The following is a 14,056-nucleotide window of genomic DNA, read 5'->3' on the forward strand; positions in this document are numbered from 1 at the left end:
ACGTTGGAAAGACACACTGCGACTGTCCCTAGCTCGCAAATTGCATAACAAAACACAATTCAAGAATCATGAATATTTTAGCGTCCAGTAACTTAAAACCAGACAAGTCATCTCTCCCTCTTCCCACTAACAGGAGTCACTCAACACCGGCTGAAAGCTGAGAGCGGCAGACTGACTGCATTTCATTACAGAACCAACAAACCACCTGACAGACCAGGAGCCAGCTGGACCTGTTTCAATCTACATCTCAGTCATTTAGCTGATTTTTAACTGCTTGAGACTTGACTTGACTTGGGTTCTGGTGACTTGGGACTTGACTCTGACTTGTACTTTGATGACTTGAAAAGGTTTCTAAAGTCTTGACTTGAGATCTTGTGTTTGTGTAAATGACTTAGATTGAAAGTGATGAGATTTGTTCCAGCAGACGACTGAATTTAAATTCTGTTTTCTGAATTTGTATGGAATGATTGAATTTATTGAAGTTGAAACTGATTCTAGAAATCAAACTCATGATGCTCTTACTAAGTTTTTATCCTATTAAAACCATATTGCATTGAAAAGTCCTAGATATTTAGTTTTCTTTAAGATATTAAATTGATACTGGACTCTTGATTTGTTCTGACTTGACTTGCTGTTCTACATTTAGACTTGAGACTTGACTTTAATGACTTGGACTTGACTTGGACTTGGCTTGGTAATCCACATTTAGACTTGAGACTTGTGCCTCAAGACTAGAGACTGACTTGGAACGCAGGTGCATTATCAGGGTCTTTGTGTAAACTAGTTTTTTTGTGTGCTTTCAAAAAACCCACATGTGAACTCATGACCTTTTTTTTGGACACGTTGGTTTTCATATGTGAACATGTGAAATTCGGCATTTCACATGTGAAAATTTACATTTTCACCTGTGAACTGTCTCTTTGCAGGTGAGATTGAAATCAAGTTATCACATATTATCATATGTAACGGCAGGTGAAGAAAAAAAAAATTCACATGGGTAAAAAAAAACCACTGTATGATCACATCTTAAGTAAAAACTGTTAATGTGATGTCAGAATACAATGTGAAAAGCAAATTGTTCACATGTGCTTTGAATTCACGTTTCATGTGACTTCAGACGACGGTCCATATCTCACAGAGAAGTCATGTTCCTACACATTTTCCATTCCAAAACTTTTTCCAGACCTTAAAGCTGCACTAGACAAGACTTTTTAAAGGTTTTTTTTTTTTTAAGGCACGTTTCACTTTTCTGGACTGTGGAGAGGCAGGAAAGACGGGAGAGAGCAAGAGACGACACGTGACGAAGGTGTCAGCATCTCTGGCAGGAAATGACGACACAGGAAATGACGACACAGGAAGTGACGACACAGGAAGTGATGAATTTGAACTTAAGAGTGAAATCCAACTCTACACCGCGTTAACGTCATGTCAGATTTACTGTAAATACATTACATCTTCCTCCAAGTGGAAACTACAGGCAGGACGGGAATTTTTTTTTTGGAGCTACTATATTTCGCACTTTGCTTCACGAATTGTGAAAATGCGTCAATCCACCGGTGTCAGGAGCCCAAGATAATAAAAAACAAAACTATTGGTTATATTCACACCGTCTGCTGCAGTTTGTCTACGATTTACTTTAAATCCTTCAATTAATCTGACTTTGGATGTGGACGTTTCTACGAGTTAAACACGTCAACGCTCCCAGGTTGTAATGCCGCTCTTTCTGTTCTTCCAGTAAAACGTGAACATGGCATCATCTTACTGACGTCAGCTTCCCAAACTTCTGGGTATTAAAGTCTTCAAAATTCAACCAGTTACCTCTCGCTGCCACTCGAGGCCGCCAGTGTGCGAAGTTGCCTTTTGCAGCTTTAATTTCTCAACATTTCTGTTTTTCAATCTGATGTCTGCTCATAATGCCTGGGTAATTCAATGCTATTGAAATGAATAAACTTTGAATATATAGGCTAATATAATACGACAACTAGGCCACATCATTCTATGGCTGAAATTACAGACATATTTTCCAGACTGGCGCATCTGTAGTGTTTTTTTTGTTTGTTTTTTTCATTATATTATGTTGTCTTAACAAATTTGATTTTTCTGTTGGACTGTATTTTTTTTAATGTGCAGCACTTTATAAACAGCTGTAGAAAAATGCAATATAAATAAAATCATTATTATTATTATTCACAATAAATCTCAATATAACAAGAAGTGACTGTGGCTCTTAAACGTGTGTAGTTATTTTTTGTTTTTTTTCCCTTACATTTTTGAGTAAAACCCAAACGTCTCAAGACCCCATCCCAGACTCTTCCAGATCGTTGTGTGCATTTGAACAAACGAGAAACACATGGAACAAAACACACTGAAGAGACAAAACGCCTTCATTCTTTTAACAACTTTTAAGAGAGTAAAGCAGCATAAATAAAGAGCTAAGGCAAAGGAAGTGCTCTTGCATCTACGGTTGTTTTTAATGCTGAAGATTCATCCAGTCCACATCCAAGAGACACAACAAGACCAGACTGCGACTCGCCAGCGGGAAACTCAGCTTTCTTTTTCCGGACTGGTGGATTATTATAACTTACAAATGACAGCAACTTTCTCTTTATCTCCTCCTCCTCCTCCTCCTCCTCCTCTACACAACTTGAAAGCATAAAAAATACGATGCAAGAGCGTAACAGTATATTCTGCACAGATCCTCCTGGAGATAACATCTATGAAAACATAACTTAACGGGTCACGTCATAAGCGAGTCATAAAACAGTAAATTACAAAGGCAGCGGAAAAACTCCAGCATATTTACAGTTCACGTTTTATTCAATACAAATTTTAAATGTGTTTGTTGTTGTTGTTGTTGTTGTGTGTGTGTGGGTTTTCTGTGGTTAATGGAAGGAGTAAGGACCGTTTTTTTTTGAGATATCGAAGTGGGAAACCAGCAGCGTACAATCAGGTTTGACCCCCGGTGGGAGTCTGGGAGTGAGGGGATGAAGGGGAGGGGTCGTTGGGGTGGGGGGGTTGGGGGTCGTTTCAGGGGCTGATGGGTAGGTTTTGTGGCCCGCCCGCCGACCCAGAAGTCTCTTCGATCTCGGGCTCCTCGGGGGAGCCGGGCGGCGGCGGGGCCTGGTCGCTCTCCTTCCGGTCCAGCTCCTGCTGGGCCTGGATCTTCAGGATCAGCTCCTTGATCTCCTTGCGCTTCGTCTTCATCCGCTGCTGAGGAAACCACTCCGACAGGTTCACCGGCAGGTGGAAGCTGGGGATCGGGTTCTATATGGAGGGGGAAAAAAACAAAACAAAATATCCAAAACGTCAGTGATTGCTGACTCTTTAAATAAGACACATTCCAGGACTTTTCCAGGACTAAAGACCAACTTCTGCATCGAAGTGCCGCCGTTTCTACGCCGTACATGTTGACAGCGGTGCGAGCGTTTATGTTTATTTCTGCGTTGGCGAATTTGTGCGCAGACCATCGAAACACTAGACTTGTTAGCATGGAAGTAATAACAAGAAGTAGTCCTGTTTACGTTCTCTGAAACTCTTGTTCTGGGATATTTCTCACCATGAATTCAGTGACATCTGGTCATCTTTATAATTCAGAGATGAGGAGTACAAATGAATAGATCAGTGAACCTCCTCAGCTCCATCTGCTCCGTGTTGTCTTCTCTATCGGCCCGTAGCAACCACATACAGGTAGGAGGAGACACCGAGCGGCCAATCACAGCTCTTGCAGTCTTGTGTCGCTCTACGCTCAGTTACTTTTTTTGGAGAGGAGCAGTAAGATACAGCGGCTCCGATAAGAGCTACAGAGAAGCTACAGCAACACTTCAACACAGAAATATAAATTGGCCTCAAGTCAGAGAGCTTCCATGACTAAACTTGTCTCTAATGTTGTTTCTCAGTCTGATTTCCACTCAAGTTGGGCTGAAAATCATCTTTCCCCCCCTTTATTTATGCGTTTATCTGCATGGATTAATATACAAGTGATGTACAATTCAAAAATAAGCATCTGCATTCAATCAAAAAAAAAGAAATACTGATATCCATCTTCAAAAACGCCTATCAGCTGAACCGAAAGTTTTGTCTTCTTGTTTCTACTTGCTGTGGTTATTTTAGGATTAAGTTTGCTTTTAATTGATTGTTAAAGCACTTTATCAACTCAGTGCTACACAAATTAAGTTTACTATTATTATAACTGAATTGGATAACAGAAACGTAATGGCAGCACAACTAAACGAGGAGGAAAACGGAACAAAAACAACAAAATGTAGAAAAGACAAGGGAAACAGGAAATTAAATGACAGGGAAAGTAAGAGTGAGGCTTTGAGTGGGAGGATTTTAGTTTAATTAAAAGTGATGAAAGAAGTCCTCCTCCCTCCTCCTCCTCCTCCTCCTCCTCCCTCCTCCTCCTCCTCCTCCCTCCCTCCTCCTCCTCCTCCCTCTCCTCCTCCCTCCTCCTCCTCCTCCTCCCTCCTCCTTAGTTTAATTAAAAGTGATAAAAGAACTCCTCCTCCTCCCTCCTCCTCCTCCTCCTCCCTCTCCTCCTCCCTCCTCCTCCTCCTCCCTCCTCCTCCCTCTCCTCCCTCCCTCCTCCTCCTCCTCCTCCCTCCTCCTTAGTTTAATTAAAAGTGATAAAAGAACTCCTCCTCCTCCTCCTCCTCCTCCCTCCTCCTCCTCCCTCCTCCTCCTCCCTCCTCCTCCTCCTCCTCCCTCCTCCTTAGTTTAATTAAAAGTGATAAAAGAACTCCTCCTCCTCCTCCTCCTCCCTCCTCCTCCTCCCTCTCCTCCCTCTCCTCCCTCTCCTCCCTCCTCCTCCTCCTCCTCCTCCCTCCTCCTTAGTTTAATTAAAAGTGATAAAAGAACTCCTCCTCCTCCTCCTCCTCCTACCTCGAAGAAGCTCTCCACATATTGCAGGATGTAGACTCCACAGTCGCTGAAGTTGTCCTGCTGAGGCACACGGGGGCTGGAGCCCCTCATCACGTCCTTCCCAAAGCTCCGCTGACTCCCTTTACGCACCTCCCACTCCACCTCCAGGTACCTAAAACACACACACACACACACACACACACACACACACACACACACACACACACACACACACACATCAGTCTCCAGCGGTGGGTGGTAACGCATGAATTTAGTAGTTTAGTAGTAATTAATAAAAAAATAAGTTGTTAGTTTTGTTATATTCCATTCTAAATATCAGACTGAAGTTGAATTATCAAAAAACGAAATCCCATGATTAGTGTTGCCGCTGCTCCTCCAATCAGGTTAAAGGAGAACACCGGTGTCCTCGTTACAGCTCATTTACCTCTGTCTGCGTCTAGTTCCCCCAAATCATTTTAAAAAGCATGCTGTATGGAATTCGATTTTTTTTTAAATGTACTTGTGTTTTTAAAAATACAAACTTTATGGCGTCAAACCTAGCTTGAAATGAACTGCTGTCCCGCCTGACAAAGACGCAAATAAATAAAAAAAGGCATGGATGTGACAGTAAAGTGTTTCTGAGGCATTATTTTAGCAGAGCGGAACGTAACGCAGCGCTGAGAGGAAATAGAAAGTTTGGCTTCATGTTTTTCTGTGTTTCCTGTGATGGATACGGGACAAGGAAAGGAAAACAAGCGCTGACATCTGCAACTATGCCGACTGTGTGCAGGAACAGAGAGGGAGCTGGGTAACGCCCGTATTCTCCTTTAAAATAAAACCCTAAGAATTATTTGAAGTACTACTGGTCTGCTTGTGAACAGGAACAGCAGCAGCCACTCACTCTCTCAGAGTTTTCACCACAGTTGACCTGGCCGGGCCGCGCAGGGAGTCCATGATGAGGATGCAAGGCCTGGAGGAGGAAAACAAAAAAACAGTTATCAGTCAGTAAGGTGAGAATGCAGAGATCCAGGGCAGAGAAGTCAACTAAACTAATAAACTAACCATGAACTTTCTTGTCCACAGCTACTGCAGCTCGTTTACCCCAAATTTCACCAGCCACTGTCACTAATTTAACATGAACTTTATTGATCCATGAAGGGAAATTGGGTCATTTCCTGCTGCAAATGACCCATGGTGCTGGTTAGAGGATTAAAAGCACCCAGCATGTCGGTACGACTGCCTGTAACAATGAAACCCATGAAAATATATCACCAAAATGAAAATAGTCGTCTGTATCTGCTACCTGCATTGTTTTATGAAATTGGGCCCTAAATATATTTCTGATTTCACTTCAAAACAATTTCCCAAGCTGTTTTAATATGTATTTGCCACAATATCATATTGAGTCAATTTTGTGCTTTGTTTAGGTTGAGGATGAACTTGTCCTCCTGCACTTTGCTGTCTGTGAAATGCTTGTTGGGTAAAAAAAAAGTGCAATAAAATGAAAAATCTACAAGACAGGGCGTCTTCATGCTGCTAATAAAAGAGTTTCCACCGGCTAAAAACCTGCTGACAGCTTTGCAGATGTTTGCAGTTTACAGATTTACAAACTGACAGCCAATTTGACTTCATTTTACCGACCAGCTCGGTTTTCAGAATAGAATCCCACTTCCTAATGATGCTCGTCTACTCTACGGCTGTTTATTCCCTCCACCGCACCACCGACTGCAACACAACAGCTTCCTACATGTTCCCCTCTGCTTTGTGTGTGAGCAGAGCGACAGTGCCACCCTGAGGCCAACACACAGAAGTTCAGTCCACTCACTGTTTGCAGAGGTTTGGTTTGGACGACCAGCCGGAGCTGTCGGGGTTCAGCGTGTCGTCCGCCAGAGTCCCGTCCTCGCTGCACTCGTCCTGCACACACACACACACACAGCAAGGACATTACCAAAACTTAATCTGAAGCTTCTACTGATACCACTGACCAACAAGCAACTGACTCACAGATACACAGACAGACAACAGAAGACAAATGAAGACAAGGAAGAGATCTGAGCACCTGACAGGAGCTGTGGTCGTCAGAGAAGGTGTAGGTGTCGTCGTTCCCGTTCCCCGGACCGTAACACACACTGATTCTTTGCAACTCGCCTAAAAAAAGACCAAACAAACAAAAAAAGCAGCATTATGACATTACATTTAAAAAAAAAACACTTTCCTCTTGGCTCTTCTTTCTTTATCAGGGTATCTGCGGGTCTCAGAAAGCCACATTTCATATTTTTGAGACCTTGTTAATGCTTCTTGGTATTGGATTTCAGACCAAGTATACAACCAAAATAAAGAAACAAAGCTGTCCAAACCAGCCTACTTCTACTTTGAAATTCTACTGTTGTATTCACGGGCTACGTTTACATGTATGGGGAACTCAATTTGAATTTGTGCTGCATATAAACATCATAACTGGGTCAGAATAACCCGGATTAGCTCATACTCTGATTGATACGTGGCTTACTCTAATATTTAACAAATTACTGTGGCATGGAAAATACATTTCTAGGGGTGAGTGCATTACCAACACCAGCTATAGCCTGGTGTTCTTGATGTCTGTGATTCATTATAGTGAAAATTGATATGAATTGATTGAAGTATAACTGATTACCAGTAGGATCTTCATTTCTGTTCCCTGTATTAGAAGTAACGTACTATTGCTCAGTCAAAGAGCAAAGGGGAATATTCTGTTATTTTTGGCAACAGGGACACTCACTTGTGTACTGTGGCTCGGCGTCCACCTGTCCGTTGACGGGCGCTGCGGCGGCGCTGGAAGGCTCCTGTCCCCCGTTGGTGAAGGCGGCGTTCTCCTTGGCGGGGTCGGCGGCGGCGGCGGCGGCGGGGTGCAGCTCGGCGGACGCCTCCGGGCCGCCGGGGGTCGACGGGTGCTCCGACGAGCCGGAGCACCCGTCTCTGTCCGGGGACAGCGGGCGGCAGTGCTCCGGGATGTGATCCTCCGCCGCGGGGTCCGGAGGCGGAGCGGGGGCCGGGGCCGGGACGGGGGCGGGGGCCGGGCCGGGGGCCGAGCCCGGGAACGGACCCTGGTACAGCGGGTTGGGCTCGTACTCCGCTCCCTGCAGGCCGGGGAAGCAGATGACTGCCAGGTACCAGTGAGCTCTGAGGAAGAGCAGAGAAAACACTTTCATAATAAGACCAAATTCAGCTTCATCTATTAAGAAAAAAAATTACACTACCAGTCAGAAGTCTGGACCCACCTGACTGAATGTTCTGTGTTTCTCATTCTCTTAAAGCCATTCTGATCTAAAGGCTTCTGCTTAAATGCTTGAAATGAGTTTCTTAGACAAATATAAATAGTGAAGTTGATCCTATGTATGAATTTCTTTCCAAAGCCTTTGCCTTTCCATCACTGATTGTTCATCCCATTAAGAACAAAACCAGTCTTACACAGCATCAGAAATAAATCCAAAATCATCAGTCATTTCAAAATAAAGGTTCCAACACATTTGTTATGTTTACAAAAATTCCAGACTTTTTCCAGACCTTAATTTCATGAGTTTTTGGACACAAATACTGACTGCCAACTAGCTCATATCACTTTATAACTTAAGATTGTTCCTCACAACAACAAACATCACTATATGTGAAATCAGTGGGTTTACAACTGCATAAACTGTGTAGTCGTGTATATCTTGTCTTGTATATCTTTGCCATACATCGGTTGGTCAATTCAACTTTTCCAACTTTCCTGGAGAGTTCCCAATTTAATTTTCGATTCTTTTCCCAGACTGGCATAGGATTTGTGCGAAATGTTTTTCAAAACAAGACTGGAGACTCACGACTCGTTGATGGGAACGAAAATGAAATCTTTCTGGAACAGATCGACGTGCCGAGTCCACGTCTTCACCCTGTTGTGCTTCCTCTTCTGGATCCTGGGAGACCGGAGGGAGCAGAGCGTCTGTTAAGCTAAAACGCCGTTAACATCGTATTTTTGTCGTGAAAGCGGGCGGAGGAAACTCACGGCAGGTTGGTCGTGTCCGGAGCGCTCCTCCGCTCTCTCTGGTTCAGCCTCTTGTAGAAGAAGGAGCTGAACACGTGGCTTCTCTGTGCGTCTTCTTTCCTCAACCTCTCTAGAACTAAATATCTGGGATGGAAAGATAATCGCAGTTCAAAAGTCATTTCACTCTGAAGCGATGCCAATATAAAGCTATAAATTTAAAGTTTCCAAACAAGTGTGCAAGCAGTGACAGAGCATACACTGTGTCAATTATTATTTTACTGGTATATTTTTTACTTATTCTTTACTTTTTACTTGTGAAGTCTTTTGCAGTCAAACACAAAGAGAAATTCAGAATCTGCTCATTTGACTGACATCCTAAATTTACAAAGTTTTACAGGTTTCCCAATCATTTTTGTGCAAAAAAAACTTAGACAAAAATGAAATGAAAAAGCAAGGAGGAAATGTTCTTTATAGATAACAGAACACCCAAATTACAAATACAAACCAGAACTTACTTTAAATAAAAGTCTATGATGACGTCGTTTAGGAATTCCCCATCATTAAGGCAGTGGAGGTCTTCGTTGGTTACTGATATGCCTCCTTTAGCTGGAGGAGGAGGATACACCATCAACCTGCACACAAGCAAGCGTTACAGAAGGATTAACAAGGTTAGAGAAGGATGCTGATTCAAATCCCCAGAACGGCTTGTAAAATTTGGGGGAGGGGGGGGAGGGTAACTCTCTCCCCTCCCTCAAAAATTTGCGCCTAAGTACCTTGAAGGTGCGGAAACTAATTTCGGCGGTTTTGTACGAACAAAAGGTCGCGTTTACGGAAAAAACAAAGTGCCGCTTTGGCCTCGGTCTCCACACTGTTAAATCCTTCACATAATAATAATAATAATAATAATTTTATATTTATATAGCACCTTTAAAGCCGAGTGCTTTGACAGTCAAAATAAAAGCGGAATACTCAAAATGAATTTTAAAAAAAGCAATGGAACAGTGTGAGACAGAGGTGGAAAACAGCAACATTCAAGTAAATAAAAAAAAAATACATAAATAAAAAAATAGTAAGGAGAAAATAAAATAAAAATAAGATAAAATTAATTTTTTTAAAAATCAAAAATAAAATAAATAGTAAAAAAAAAAGTCTTCCACAAAAAAAAAAAAAAAAAAAAAATTCTGGCTGCCAGTGTGTGACCGTCTGCCATTGGTCTAAAATATCATGTGACTGGCTGTGTTGCCTTGTGGAAAAGCATCTCTATTTCCTCTACTGGTTCACTGCCTTTGTTTCCATCTGCATGCTAACATCTCGACTCTTAAAGGTAAACAGTTTGGAGTTTGGACCCGCTGAGCCTGTTGGAGGATTTCTGCGTCTTCATGACGATCAAACGGCTTCTGAATCCTCTGATTCCCTCGGCTGCTGTTGTTGTTGTTGTTGTTGTTGTGAGTTTTTTGTCACCGTTATTTCTGGTTTCCCTAGGTTACAGTTTCCCCGCTGGTGCGAAGAGTACATAAACAAACACTACAAATCTGCAGTGGGTTTACACAAATCTGCATGCAGCGAGGTTTTTAAACTTGTTGTTTACGTTCTAGCGAGCCAATGGCATCGCTAGAAAGATTTGCGTCTCAGAAATAAACATAATTCTGCACAGTCAGACTTTGTTGTCACTGAACTTTTATTTATTGCATCGTATCGTGGTCGTATCGCATCGTGAATCCCATATCGCGTATCGAACCGTAAGATAAGCAGATCGTCCCATCGCTAGTTTTAGTAAATCTGGGCCTGAGTGTTATAAAGACGAGCAAGTCGTAGATTTTGACCGTCAGTCAGCGCCACCCACTTGACGATGGGTCCGGAGAAGGTCGGCTGCAGCTCGGCCATGTCCTCGTCTTCGTCGTCGAAGAAGGCGCTGGCCTGCTGGCGGGTGGCCATCCGCGTCCGAACGGGCGCGGAGACGGGCGTCACCGGGGTGACCTGGGTCACCTTACTGCCCGGGGTCGCCCTGGCGACCGGGGCGACGTGGGCGATTTTGACGGACGTTTGTGTCGGCTTCGCCTGCGGAGAGGGAGGAGGAATAAAAAGCTGTTAATGGTGATAATAATTAACACTTCAAACCAGAGATATAAAAAGTTTTATGGACAGTAAAACAATAAAACAATTAAAATGCCAGACAACTTAATGGGGTAATAAGTAAAATATTTACTGCCCCATAGCCCAAAATGACCATAATATATCAGGGGGGTTGATAGGATTGTTGATCAATACCAATGACTCAATGATTACTTGGCCAAGTGCTGCGATTTCAGTCTTTTAAAACTCACTTTATGGCCGGTAGTCTGTTTAGGAACAAAAACTCCACACCTATTGACTTTTCAAGACACTTCGAATTCCCCCCTCCCTTTAAAAGACTAAAAAGCCTCGTTCTCAAGCCAAAAAAAGCAAATGACAAAGCAGTTTAATTATTCCAGTATTCAGCACGGTGATATATTCCCTCTTCACCACACATTTCTGTTGGATCTCTGCTTTAATTAGTTAGCTTACGCCTCTACATTGGAAAAATGTGACTTTATTATCAACATAGGAGGTGATAAGTTCTAATAAGTTCGTTTTAGTCACTGATCAAGTAAAAATACCAAAGATTTGCTGGTTCCAGCTTCACAAATGCTAAGATTTGCTGCTTTTCTCCATTTTAAATAATTATAAAATGAATACTTTGGGGGGTTTTTTGGCTGCTGGTCAGACTAACTGAACAATCTGAAGAATCAGTTTGGGCTCTGGTAACTTGTGATGGGCATTTATCATTATTTTTGCCATTTTATAGACTAAATGATTCATCGGAAATCGATAGGTTATTCGATAATGAAAATAATCGTTAGTTGCAGCCCTACAGGTGATGGATTACTTTTTGTACCTTCTTTAATTCTGTTTTTAAAGTGGCAATGACTAGTTTCAGCCAAGATAAAGATTATTTTGGGGGCATTTTCACCTTCATTAGACAGGACAAAGTAGAGAGAGAGAGAGAGAGAGAGAGAGAGAGAGAGAGAGAGGGAGAGAGAGAAAAAGGAGAGAGAGTATGAGGGAGAGGGAGAGAGAGAGAGACACAGAGAGAGAGAGTATGAGGGAGAGAGAGAGAGACACAGAGAGAGAGAGAGAGAGAGTGTGTATGAGGGAGAGAGAGACACAGAGAGAGAGAGAGATACACAGAGAGAGAGAAAAAGGAGAGAGAGAGAGAGAGTATGAGGGAGAGGGAGAGAGAGAGACAGAGAGAGACACAGAGAGAGACAGAGTATGAGGGAGAGAGAGAGACACAGAGAGAGAGAGACAGAGAGAGAGAGAGAGTATGAGGGAGAGAGAGAGACACAGAGAGAGAGAGAGACACACAGAGAGAGAGAGAGAGAGTGTATGAGGGAGAGAGAGACACAGAGAGAGAGAGAGAGAGAGAGAGACACAGAGACAGAGAGAGAGAGAGAGTGTGTGTGAGGGAGAGAGAAAAAGGAGAGAGAGATAGAGTATGAGGGAGAGGGAGAGAGAGAGAGACAGAGAGAGTATGAGGGAGAGAGAGAGAGAGACACAGAGAGAGAGAGAGAGAGAGAGAGAGAGCGAGTGTATGAGGGAGAGAGAGACACAGAGAAACACAGAGAGAGAGAGAGACAGACACAGAGAGAGACACAGAGAGAGAGAGAGAGAGAGTGAGTATGAGGGAGAGGGAGACAGAGAGAGAGAGTGAGAGAGAGAGAGTGAGTATGAGGGAGAGGGAGACAGAGAGAGAGAGTGAGAGAGAGAGAGAGAGACAGAGAGACAGATAGACACAGAGAGAGACAGAGAGAGAGAGAGAGAGAGAGAGTATGAGGGAGAGAGAGAGAGACACAGAGAGACACAGAGAGAGAGAGAGAGTGTATGAGGGAGAGAGAGAGAGAGAGACACAGAGAGAGAGACACAGAGACAGAGAGAGAGAGAGAGAGACAGAGAGAGAGACACAGAGACAGAGAGAGAGAGAGAGAGAGAGATAGACAGAGAGAGAGAGACAGAGAGAGAGAGAGAGACAGAGAGAGACACAGAGAGAGAGACACAGAGACAGAGAGAGAGAGAGAGAGAGAGAGAGACAGAGAGAGAGAGAGAGAGAGAGACAGAGAGAGAGAGAGAGAGAGAGACAGAGAGAGAGAGAGAGAGAGATGACGTCTCTTCCCCTGTGTAACATAAGGCTTCCCCCTGCGGTGAGCCCACCTTCTCCTCCTTCTCCTTGGTGGCCTTGTTGTAGTTGACCAGCCGGATGTTGGCCTCGTCGAAGGACAGCTTGGTGGGGAAGTCGCTGAGGTTGTTGGTCCCGCCGATCTCGCCCAGGATGTCCTCCAGGATCATCTGCTCGTTCATCGTCAGGCCGTTCTCGAAGATCAGCACGATGTACTTCTCGTCCGACTCTGAAGAAGACACGGAGGAAGAGGAGGATGATGAAGAAGCTCCGATAAGATCCAAGATTATCATCCCAAGTTTGATGTGAATTTGTTTGATACAGCCACCATACAGTGAACTTGTAAACATAAGTAGGGCTGCAACTAACGATTATTTTCATTGTCGATTAATCTGTCGATTATTTTCTCTAGAGCTGCAACGATTAATCGATTAGTTGCCAACAATTAAATTAATCGCCAACTATTTTGATAATCGATTAATCAGTTTGAGTAATTTTTTAAGAAAAATAAGTCAAAATTCTCTGATTCCAGCTTCTTAAATGTGAATATTTTCTGGTTTCTTTACTCCTCTATGACAGTAAACTGAATATCTTTGGGTTGAGGACAAAACAAGACATTTGAGGACGTCATCTTGGGCTTTGGGAAACACTGATCGACATTTTTCACCATTTTCTGACATTTTATAGACCAAACAACTAAACGATTAATCGAGAAAATAATCGACAGATTAATCGACAATGAAAATAATCGTTAGTTGCAGCCCTAATTTTCTCGATTAATCGATTAGTTGTTTGGTCTATAAAATGTCAGAAAATGGTGAAAAATGTCGATCAGTGTTTCCCAAAGCCCAAGATGACGTCCTCAAATGTCTTGTTTTGTCCACAACCCAAAGATATTCAGTTTACTGTCATAGAGGAGTAAAGAAACCAGAAAATATTCACATTTAAGAAGCTGGAATCAGAGAATTTTGACTTATTTTTCTTAAAAAATTACTCAAACT

At 42.9% G+C, this 14,056-nt stretch overlaps 1 protein-coding gene across 3 annotated transcripts in view; it reads right to left on the minus strand.

Moving 5' to 3' along the window:
- Window positions 1–2,447: 2,447 nt before the first annotated feature.
- senp6a (SUMO specific peptidase 6a) overlaps window positions 2,448–14,056 on the minus strand; it is a 41,872-nt gene continuing 30,263 nt past the window's right edge. For all 3 annotated transcript variants that reach the window (XM_078289987.1, XM_078289988.1, XM_078289989.1), the window contains 11 exons: window positions 13,091–13,284; window positions 10,707–10,921; window positions 9,379–9,495; window positions 8,885–9,007; window positions 8,703–8,795; window positions 7,622–8,022; window positions 6,920–7,008; window positions 6,686–6,774; window positions 5,762–5,830; window positions 4,882–5,032; window positions 2,448–3,264 (listed from right to left, as the gene is read on the minus strand). In XM_078289987.1, the coding sequence (XP_078146113.1) occupies window positions 3,028–3,264; window positions 4,882–5,032; window positions 5,762–5,830; window positions 6,686–6,774; window positions 6,920–7,008; window positions 7,622–8,022; window positions 8,703–8,795; window positions 8,885–9,007; window positions 9,379–9,495; window positions 10,707–10,921; window positions 13,091–13,284 (1,778 nt within the window). In that variant the 3' untranslated portion in view covers window positions 2,448–3,027. The remainder of the gene's footprint in view (window positions 3,265–4,881; window positions 5,033–5,761; window positions 5,831–6,685; window positions 6,775–6,919; window positions 7,009–7,621; window positions 8,023–8,702; window positions 8,796–8,884; window positions 9,008–9,378; window positions 9,496–10,706; window positions 10,922–13,090; window positions 13,285–14,056) is intronic.

This window comes from Centroberyx gerrardi, chromosome 18 (genome assembly GCF_048128805.1).
Source record: "Centroberyx gerrardi isolate f3 chromosome 18, fCenGer3.hap1.cur.20231027, whole genome shotgun sequence".
Taxonomy (NCBI): domain Eukaryota; kingdom Metazoa; phylum Chordata; class Actinopteri; order Beryciformes; family Berycidae; genus Centroberyx; species Centroberyx gerrardi.